The following is a 10,650-nucleotide window of genomic DNA, read 5'->3' as shown; positions in this document are numbered from 1 at the left end:
TTTACTTTTTAGTATTGTTATTTATTGTTAGATATCTGGTGAATTAATAGTTTATGGTTTAGGGGTCCTTGACTTATAGGATTCTCGAGTTGTATTTTAGAATTTTAAATTCATGGAATTTATTTTTGTTAAGGAGGTTTTATTTTATTAATAGAACTTCGTTCAGCGATTTATTCATTCTTTTTATTTTTCTTGTATTCTGTGTTCGTTTAAATACTAAATTGTTTTGATATTCCCGTGTTTTCAGGTGTGGACCTGGCCAGCCTACACGTGAAAATTCGGGGGTATCATAGTTAAAATGACCCCTCATGATACTTGAGGGGAATTTTTTGCTAAAAATATTTATAAGGGGTGTTTTTGCAATTGAGTAGGTCGAGGGGAATTTTTTGATATTTACTCTTAAAAATAATGCCGTGTTTTGAAAATCATAATAAATATTTGGTAGCGTTGCATTTATACACGCATATACATGCATGAGCGTGTGAGTATATTTTATATTTTTCATTTATTTATTCTTTTATGTGTTATGATTATTGATTGTTGCTGCTTGTAAAGATACATTGACTTGTGATATATCATGATTTTTGTAAATAAATGTCATGGAGTGGAGTTCTAAAGTGGGCTTATGTTGATATTCACTTCTCGACTTTGATCTCTTGATAGGTTTGAGGAAAAAAAAAAAATTTGATATCTTAAGTCTTAACCAAACTACTTTTAGTCTCTTGGTGTCTGAGTTATAATAAAAGTGTTGACTTTATTAATAAAACAGCTAATATTATTTTTGATAAGATTTAAATCAATTTCATTGAGAACTCAAAATTTTAAATTAAGAAGGTGTGTTATGACTAGTAGTAGTTGATTTTTTTTTTTCAAAAACAGAAAAGGTATATATGAGTTAAAAGGATCCAAATAGCTGTAAGAATTTATATATAACAAATTTGAAGCCATTCGTCATGTATAAATTATTTGACAAAGTACTCCATGCCAAATAAGTTTTACTCTCTTGCGTCCTCGTCAGCTTCTAAATTTTCCGTCCCACGATAATCCAAGAGCTATTTTTTAGTCTGTTGGCGTTTGGAGGTCCAGTAGAAATGTTACTTTATGAATAAAATAGCTAACAGTATTTTTGATAAGATTAAAATCAATTTCATTGAGAACTCAAAATTTTATATTAAGAAGGTGTGTTATGACTAGTAAAAAAAAAATTGATCTTTTTTTTTTTTTTTTTTTTTTTTTTTTTTAAAGAAAAGGTATATATGAGTTAAAAGTATCCAAATAGGCGTAAGAATTTATACATGTCAAATTTGAAGCCATTTGTCATATAGCCAAATAAGTTTTACATCCTCTTCAGCTTCTAAATTCTCCGTCGCACAGTTGACCAAACCTCTAGGTAAAGCTCAATAACACATTTACCATAAAATAATTAAAAATAATTTTACAAAATCACATCTTACTACGTTTGTATGAAAGGGTAAATCTATCATGGCATCATCATCTTCCATTCACATAAAAGAGTCTGGACTCTCGAATTACTTCTCATTTTTCTTGGATATCAAATTTTTTTTTTTTTTTTTTTTTAAGACTCGAACATGAGCACATTTACTAAAAAAAATTGGGACTTTGCCAACTAAATCACTAATTAATAGTCAAAATATAATTATTCTTAAAAGGTGGGAATTACGCCAAGATGTTTGAGGAGTACAAAGCGAACTATTTTCCACGCTTTCTTTAGGCCTATTTTTGGTGTGCTGTTTCCTCTCTGGAAACTGGCTCTCCAAAGAAATAATAATAATAATAAATAAATAAATAAATTTGGGGACGTGTGTTTGGAATAAGGTCTTATCTAAAAGGTTGGAACAGACATTGTGCAACATAAAAAAATGTACAATTTTTGGCCAAAGAATCAAAGATGGAGAGTGCATATATGATATTATAACATATACCATCCAAATGTACAACTAAACATTTCCGGATTCTCATATGAATCTTTTTAAAATAAGTAGTCCAGCTGCTATAGATATATAGCAGCCAAACTATTGGTAGATTATTTCAATGCTTAACCTTACTAAACTCCAAACCATTGTTCCTCATTATATTGCAAAGCCCACTAAGTTTTCTTAAAAACTTCCTCTCTCTCTCTCTTTCTTTCTTTCTTTCTCTCCCTAGAGATGAATCTGAATCCCGCCTTGCCGCCGGGACTCCTGCCGGACGAATCATCACCTCCATGGCTGAACAAAGCAGACAATGCATGGGAATTGACGGCGGCGACTATGGTGGGCCTGCAGAGTGTTCCTGGGCTTGTGATTCTTTACGGTAGCATGGTGAAGAAGAAATGGGCCGTCAATTCGGCCTTCATGGCCCTCTACGCCTTTGCGGCGGTCCTGATATGCTGGGTCCTTTGGGCCCACCAAATGTCGTTCGGGTCCAAGCTTGCTCCAATATTGGGCAAGCCCGATGATGCCCTGACCCAGAAATTTCTGCTGGGCCAACTTATGCTGGGAGAACATGAGTATTACATGCCACAGGCCAACTTTGTGTTTTACCAATTCGCATTTGCAGCAATAACTGTGATATTGCTGGGTGGTTCAGTGCTTGGGAGGATGAATTTTTATGCTTGGATACTGTTTGTTCCCCTGTGGCTGACCTTATCGTACACCGTTGGGGCCTACACGATCTGGGGCTCTGGATTTCTTGAAGAACTTGGAATCATTGACTTCTCCGGTGGTTATGTGATTCATCTTTCTTCTGGGGTGGCTGGTTTCACCGCTGCTTATTGGGTAATTTGATACGTTCACCTAATCCTTTTGTAAGTCTTAAATCACCACCATTTAAATTGTTGATTAACTTAGAGGGGAAAAAAAAATAATACCAGCCTCTGACAACTTAACGGGTTGAACTTTGGATATACTTTTCTTAGTAATCTAATTAGGTGAGTTCTGAACTTAAATGGTGCGTATAATTTAGGTTCAATTGCTACATTTAAAATGAATAATTTTTCTTGTGGTTGAGCACAGTGGTTGGACCCGCTATCTAGATCCCACCATGAACGTCTATGGTAGTAGTAGCATAATTCATGTGAAATTTACGACCCAATAAAATATATACTCTCCATTAAAAACAAAAAAGAGTATCTCTTTTGAAAAATTGTAACTCTTCAATTTGAGAGAGTCACAATTCTCTAAAAAAAAAAAAAAAAAAAAGACATACATTCATTTTGGGACAAAGAGCATGTAAACTATATAAACTTATAACTTAGCATCCTCGGAATCCATGTGGTGGGACTCAGACTGAATCCAAGCACTTAACATCGTGCAGGTACAAAGGTTTCGCCTAAGTATAATTTTTTATAAATAAAACCTTCTACTCAAAGGTCAATCCAACTTGAATCCAAATCACATTCGGATCTTTAAACTCGGGTTTAGTTCAGGATAGGCTTGGATTACTTGTGCAACCTCTGCACCTCAATTTTCAAGATATTAAAATATGAATAAAATGTGGAAATTCCATGTAGTTTGAAAGTGTAAAAGTATATAAATTAAAGCTTATATTAATCCCATGTGTATATATAAACTTAGGTTAGAATTGATTTGATTCTGATGCACCACTTCAGTTTAGACTTTGAACTATGTTTGATCTATCAGGGTCCTCTGTTGTATAGTATGGATGTTGTACATTGTTGTGCGTTGTAGATTACTGTACAATATCCATGTTGTAGGGCATGAAATCCCAAATCTTGTCCCATACTTGAATCCAGTTTAACTTGAATTTAACCTAATCAGATTGAGAGAGATGTGACGATGTTTTCTTATATATGAGTAGGTGGGACCGAGGCTTTCAGAGGATAGGCTGAAGTTCCCTCCAAACAACATAATTCACATGTTGGCAGGTGCAGGGTTTCTGTGGCTGGGTTGGACAGGCTTCAACGGTGGATCTCCATATTCAGCCGGCTTAATCACATCACTAGCCATTCTCAACACCCATCTCTGCACTGCCACAAGCCTCTTGGTCTGGCTTTCTATGGACATGATCTTCTACAAGAGAAGCTCTGTCATTGGCGCTGTACAAGGAATGATCACCGGACTCGTCTGCATTACACCCGGTGCAGGGGTGGTGGAGCCATGGGCTGCAATCTTAATGGGAATAGCTTCTGGCACCATACCTTGGTACACCATGATGGTTCTGCACAGGAGATCAGCATTCTTCCAGAAGGTCGACGACACGTTGGGTGTCTTCCATACCCACGCCGTTGCTGGCTTTTTGGGGGGAATGCTTTCCGGCATCTTTGCCAAACCCAAGCTACTGACGTTGTTTTACGGCTCAGAGAAGTATGGTCCAGGGCTTTTTTACGGCCTAATCCACAATGACATCCCACGCGGTCTCAACCAAATGAAAAAACAGCTCTTGGGAGCTGTTTTTATCACTGCATGGAATGTTATAGTGACGAGCTTTATCTGCATTTTTATCAACCGCATAGTTGACCTCAGGATGAACGAAGATGATCTTAAGATCGGCGATGATGCAGTCCACGGCGAGGAAGCCTATGCATTATGGGGAGATGGAGAGAGGCATCATCCTCTCTTACGTTTTAGCACCCTCAGCACCCCAAAACTCCGTTCCTTCTGCAGCCTTCACTGAATGTGTTTGGCATTGTTAACATAGCTTAGCAATAAGTTTTATTGCGAGTAAATACAACGCTACGCTATTTTCCATTAAACTCTCTGTTTGCAGGTATTTATTTCGGATGTGTGTCGGATCCAAGGTTGAGCAGGTATTCGGGTACATGAGCACGCATTCGGGTACAAACCCTTTTGCTACCGGAATGCAAACGGTGGTGATGGTGAAGAGCAGAGCTGCGTTATGGCTCTAATTTGTTTTCAACAGATCTGTTGGAATGCGTGTTAATGACAAAATTACGTGAAAACAAGAAGGATATGTCAAGATTGTTTTGGTTCAACCGACAAGTACTGTTCCTACTTCTAATCTTCAAATCATATACAACTCCAAACATTAGACGTGTTTATAGGATTTCAATAAAGTGGCAGTGGCTTCTGTATCAGAACAAACAAGACATGAGCTACTTGAAGAAATTTCTTTTGAAAAAAGGTCTAAAATTTCCTCCTTTTTTCATTTCACAATATTCCATGGAGATTCGCATAAGAGGATTTATAATTGAAATGAAAGAAAATGATACATTGTGTATGCTGAAAAATTGATTTAGAGAAACAGCCAACAAATTCAACCACGTATAACTTGACTAAAGTTGCAAGGGCACATCAAACTTGTGGCGCACACCAGTAAACTCGTGTCCACAAGACGCGCACACCAGTAAACTTGTGTGTCCACAAGACAAGCATATCAGTTTGCAAGTTCATTATAGATGCAGTATTTCTATCTTCTACTTGCATGCAGAAACAGTAAAGCTTCAGAATTGCTACGACAGTTCGGCTTTGAACCATCAACCCAGACGGTGGAAACTGGAACCTTTAGGTTCAATTCCTAAAGGTTCAGCAGTAGAAGAATGGAACTGTAGCAACAATAAATAGATATGTAATTGAATAAGGTTCAGTCAGATGGGAGTCTCACACCAACTACAAAATATAAAAAAGCCAATCCACTCAAACCAATAATTCTTTGTTCGTAAGCAACTGCAAAACATAACGTGCAGCACACATTACATTTAACAGGATGGACAGCCTACACAAGTGTCTTACCGTAAACAAGATGACACCACTCAATAATGTCTAGTCCAAACCAAAGATCATCATATTACCTAAACAGAACTTCACATATTGTCTACATCCCACTTAAACAGAGCCTTACCTAGAACGATGAGCATAGCTCCTCTCTGGACTACCATAAGGAGAATATGGAAGTGACCTTGACCGGTCCCTTCTTGATCTCCCACCATAAGGGGAACGCCTGGGAGAGTAATCACGACTACCCCGATAAGGTGAACGCCTAGGAGACCTGCGGTACCCATAATCTTCACGGCCATAACCTCCACGATATCTACCACGGTCACCACGGTCACCGCGATAACCTTTCGCCAAATCAAAATAATATACAATTAATTAAATTGCAAAATGCCAATGAAGTATAAACAAAACAACCCATACAAAGGAAACAATCATGTGCAAACTTACCATGGTCCCTAGTGCTTTTCAGCCCAAGATAGTGACCAGGTGTGGGAGTCCTCGGGCGTTTCCTCCGGGACTGAAAAATAAATTAAAAGACTCAAATTCTACCAATTCTGAATATATTATTCAGCTTCAAAAAGTAGCAGATACAATTTATGAATGGCATATATCCCATGAGACAACACTACTACAAATTCTAGATATTATGGAAACTTTGTGTGAGCAAACCTCAATAACAATGAAACAAGTGGCTATGAGAAAAAAGTACAACATATTGAGGCATACATATGACTAGTATCCATTTAATGAATGCTAGGTATGAGGTACCATAAATGCTTGATTAGATTGTTGTTGGTAATGTCCGTTGATTAGTTGAGAGTTGAAAGTATTTGCTGAGGTTGTATAGTTGTTGGGCAATATAGTTGCTATGTTTAGTTGATCAGATGCATGTGATAAGCTGTTTTAGCTGGCCATTGATCAAGCTGTTTCACTTAAGTGTTGACATGGATGAACTCATCTTTGATTGCTGCCAACATAGCTGACACAATATCTTCTGAATATAACCAGAAACCTCCAAGTCAAGAAGAAAGATAACCAACCAAAATAGTTATTCTATATCACCGAAGGCACAATCACTTACCTTCTCCACTGTTATGTATCGGCCTTCTAGAACAGACTGATTGAGATGTTTAACACAACGATTTGCATCATCAACATTGTCCATCGTAACAAAAGCAAAACCACGAGAGATGCGCGTACGAGGCTCCACAACCAGAAAACATGAAGCTACCTATAAGAAAAAGAAGCAGCATTATGCGCGGCAATCAATTATACCTATTTTTAACACCAAAAGAAGATCAAAAACAGTTATAGAAAATTTGGTGAAGACGCATTCTATAACTGCCCAATATTATTAGCATTTGGGGTAAAAAAATGAATGAGGACTATCCATATCTTTTATAAGAAGTCGTTAATCATATAATATGTGTCTAATGCAACAGCAAAGATATACTATGCTTTGTAATTTACACAAAAGCCCCCATTAACGCAAGACTATAGATAATCTTACCTTTCCCTCCCTGGAGAAATCTATCCATTATCTTTTATAGGAAGTGATTATATGTGCTTCACTCATCCCAAACTATTATTATTTCAATGATGACAACGATTAGAACCCACATCGTTGCAATCATATAATACTACGTCTGTAATGCAAAGAGCAAAGATACACAATACTGTGCAATTTCCAGCAAATCCCACATTAACGCATGATAATAGATCATCCTACCTTTCCCTCCCTGGAGAAGTGATCTTGAAGATCTCTTTCAGTAACCCTTGTAGATAGGCCAGTCACATATAGTGTATTCCCAGGATTAATAACCTCAGGCCTGCCACATCAATCAAAGGATTTGACAAAAGAATCCAAACCACATTATCCATGAAGCAATATGGAAGAGTCACTGTTATCATCCTGCTATAGTTAAAAAAAAAAAATAAACAACAAACCTGCCACGGCTTCTGGACCTTGATCTAGAGCGCGACCTTCCCCTGGGTTTTGACCAGGATCTGGATCTGGATCTAGATCTGGATCGGGATTGTTCTCTATAAGGGGATGGAGACAGTGAATACCTGATATATAATGGAAGGTAAAAAACAAAAACAGAATTAAGAGTCCAACAGTGTTGATAAAATTATTCAACCACAAAGAATCAACAAATGCCGTAGGCAAACCATAAAAAAATGTTTATACTTTAAAAAAGAAAAGTACCCTACATAATTGTAATTTCCAGCATCTGCTGAACCAAAACCTAGGACATAAATCTTTCTTTTCAATTTCACTGCTATTTGTTTCTTTCAGTAAAAGCTCACTATATTATTTCACTATATTAACTTCTCAAGATAGATCTTATGGAAGACCTCTCAAAATCTCTTTAGAGTCACTTCACATTAAAGATATCCTCACAATGCATTCCATCAATTCTAACTCCTACCCTCTAGAACTGATGGACCATTGGGAATGAGAAGAGTGGAAGGAAATAGAAGAGGCAAATGTGGAGAGATCGATGTGCTTTTTATTGTGGAGAAGAAAAGACTGAGACCTTTCCCTCCACAGCCACCAAAAACTTTCCTTCCATAATGTGGGACGAAAGGTAGGTGAGGGATCCACATACTTTTGCACATTTTCGCTTTTCATGCGAGAAAAAAGGAAAATTTCTTGATATGAAAGGCATAGTGCTAAAATAGTTTCATTTCTCTAGAGACACTTTTCCATCACTCCTAATTTTCCTTCTTTCCAGCCTTCCATCCCTCCTACAAGGAACCGCAACATGAAAATTCACAAGGATTTAGCTAACAAGGAGATTAAATTAATCAGTATTTGTCTCTACAAGCTCCTTTCTTTTCTTATTTTCTTATAATGACGACAGATGATTGAATCATTCTTTTAACTAGTATAATGATGACTCACTGATTATTGTATATCACTGCAATTTATATGTTTCTGCAACATATCTCGGTCATGATCGATACATCAAAAAATTACTCCCGCCTCCCAAAGTTAATTTCACAATTACCACATCCCCAATAAGCATTTTTTAACCACCACTGTCCAAGATTCACCATATATGTATTTCAACACCCAATCCTCACCTCCTATTATGTCTCTCTATGAGAATACAAAATAAAAATTCATACTAATATTTTTTTTAGGTCAAATTGCACTAAACCCCGATTACCTCTGTGCTATCAAAAAGTTTGCAAAATACCCCCTCTACAATTTTTTGTGGCACCAAACACCCTCAATTTACACCAAAAAAAAAAGTGAAAATTTCCAAATTTGAACTTTTTCATTCTAAGCAAGCATGATTCCCACCCAATTCCAATTGAAATTTTTGGTGTTAAAAGTGGTCAGGTGCAACACACGTGACACATGAGCTAATTGTTTGGACTAAAATATCATTACACAGCCCATTTTACCCTTTACAATTGATTTTAAAAATGTGAAATTAAAGATGTTTGTTGCATTCGTAGGGATATTTTTGTGAAAACAATCAGCCCATGTATCACGTTCGTTGCACCCGACCACTTCAACACCAAAAATTTCAATTTTCATATGAAAGGAACCAAGATAAGAAAATTAACAAGGATTAAGTTAAACAACAAGATTAACAAGCAGTATTTGCCATTACAAGCTCCTTTCTTTTTGTTATAATGATGACTGATGACTCCAATCATTCTTCTAATTAGTATGATGAAGGCTTAATGATTATTATATATCACTAAATACAATTTAAATGTTTCTTGGATATGTCTAAGAACGTCAAAAAATTACTCCAGCCTCCCAAAGTTAATTTCTTGTTCTAATTACCACATCCCCATTAAGCAATTTTTTAACCACTGTTGTCCAAGATTCACCACATGTATTTCAAAAGTCAGTCCTCACCCTCCTATTTTGTCTATCTGACAACTTTGTCAGTCTACAAGCAAAGCATTCGTGTCTGTATCCTTGAGTTCTAATGTTATACTACATCCAAAGTTCAACCCTATTCAAAATAAGATCAATTAAAATTTCCAAATAAAAACTCGATTCTAATTTTTTTTAATAACAAAAACAGGTGAGACGGTAGAGAATTTCTTCTCCTAATCCCTCCAATCACGCAATTATTAACAACTCCAATCCCTGAATGAACAAATAAGACCAGCTCAAACCCTTATGCGCCATCCATTGGGACGGTTAGGGTTTTTTTTTATTACTATTCGGATGAGAATAACAAAGCGAATCTAAAGATTTCAATCCAAGAGGGAAAATATCATATAGTATAACAATTGAAACCCCTAACAAATTGTATAAAATAAATGCAAATATGCGCACATAAATTATTAGGGTTTACCTTTTGCGAGGGGAATCAGCCTGCGAAGAATGATAACGCATTAGAACAAAATGATTTCTAGATCTAAAACACATTGCGCAAAGAAATCGCAGTGAAACATATACATTTATTTATACATAGATATATGAAAAATGAAAGAGAGAGCTTACCATTGTTTCGCAAACACGAAGAACCCTAGACGCGAGCAGAGGAATAAAGGCTTTGCAAATTGAGCGTTTCGGTGGGTGTGGTGGGGCTTATATTCTTGTCACGACCTAAAGGGTATAATGGGAAATCCGATTTCACGTTCTTTAGAGTTATTAAGTTGGGCCGGATAGCATGCTGAATGCCTTCTTTTTTTTCTTCTTTTTTTTTTTTTTTTTTTGGCAAGTAAATTAGCAAATTTTGCTCCTTTTAAATGGAGTATGCAACACATTACATTAAAAATATATAATATCAATACAAAGGTGTTATATTTTTTGGAGTACAATTATTGTATTTTTGCATCTCAATATAATTTATTATTAATCTTAAATTAAATGTGTTATACAAAGGTTTTGCATCAATTATATAGAGGTATTACGTACACCCTTGATTGTAATTGTGTTTCATTCATTTGTTTTTTCTATTTAAAATGCAATTCA

At 36.2% G+C, this 10,650-nt stretch overlaps 2 protein-coding genes across 2 annotated transcripts; one reads left to right on the top strand and one right to left on the bottom strand.

Annotated features, from left to right (window-relative positions):
- The first annotated feature begins 2,162 nt into the window (after positions 1-2,162).
- On the top strand, positions 2,163-4,635 carry LOC132282119 (ammonium transporter 2 member 3-like). The gene is made up of 2 exons (XM_059783741.1): positions 2,163-2,777; positions 3,820-4,635. Exons 1-2 carry the CDS (start codon positions 2,169-2,171, stop codon positions 4,633-4,635), a joined length of 1,425 nt encoding a protein of 474 aa, XP_059639724.1. The 5' UTR covers positions 2,163-2,168.
- An 890-nt stretch (positions 4,636-5,525) lies between these two features.
- LOC132283194 (serine/arginine-rich splicing factor SR45a) lies at positions 5,526-10,247 on the bottom strand. The gene is made up of 7 exons (XM_059785120.1): positions 10,177-10,247; positions 10,028-10,047; positions 7,644-7,766; positions 7,426-7,525; positions 6,778-6,927; positions 6,144-6,213; positions 5,526-6,040 (listed from the first exon to the last, which is right to left on the bottom strand). Exons 1-7 carry the CDS (start codon positions 10,177-10,179, stop codon positions 5,817-5,819), a joined length of 690 nt encoding a protein of 229 aa, XP_059641103.1. The 5' UTR covers positions 10,180-10,247; the 3' UTR covers positions 5,526-5,816.
- Between the last annotated feature and the right edge of the window lie 403 nt (positions 10,248-10,650).

The sequence above is a fragment of the Cornus florida genome, unplaced genomic scaffold, assembly GCF_030987335.1.
Source record: "Cornus florida cultivar Cherokee Brave unplaced genomic scaffold, ASM3098733v1 CherokeeBrave_3.0.0_Hap2_Chr11, whole genome shotgun sequence".
Taxonomy (NCBI): domain Eukaryota; kingdom Viridiplantae; phylum Streptophyta; class Magnoliopsida; order Cornales; family Cornaceae; genus Cornus; species Cornus florida.
This window is presented reverse-complemented; position numbering and strand designations above follow the sequence as displayed.

Coding starts and splice junctions, on each gene's coding strand:
- LOC132282119 (XM_059783741.1), top strand. CDS start 2,169: ATGAATCTGAATCCCGCCTTGCCGCCGGGACTCCTGCCGGACGAATCA. Junction 2,778..3,819: donor GTTTCACCGCTGCTTATTGG/GTAATTTGATAC, acceptor ATATATGAGTAG/GTGGGACCGAGGCTTTCAGA.
- LOC132283194 (XM_059785120.1), bottom strand. Junction 7,767..10,027: donor GCTGATTCCCCTCGCAAAAG/GTAAACCCTAAT, acceptor ATTATATATCAG/GTATTCACTGTCTCCATCCC. Junction 7,526..7,643: donor AGGTCCAGAAGCCGTGGCAG/GTTTGTTGTTTA, acceptor TTGATGTGGCAG/GCCTGAGGTTATTAATCCTG.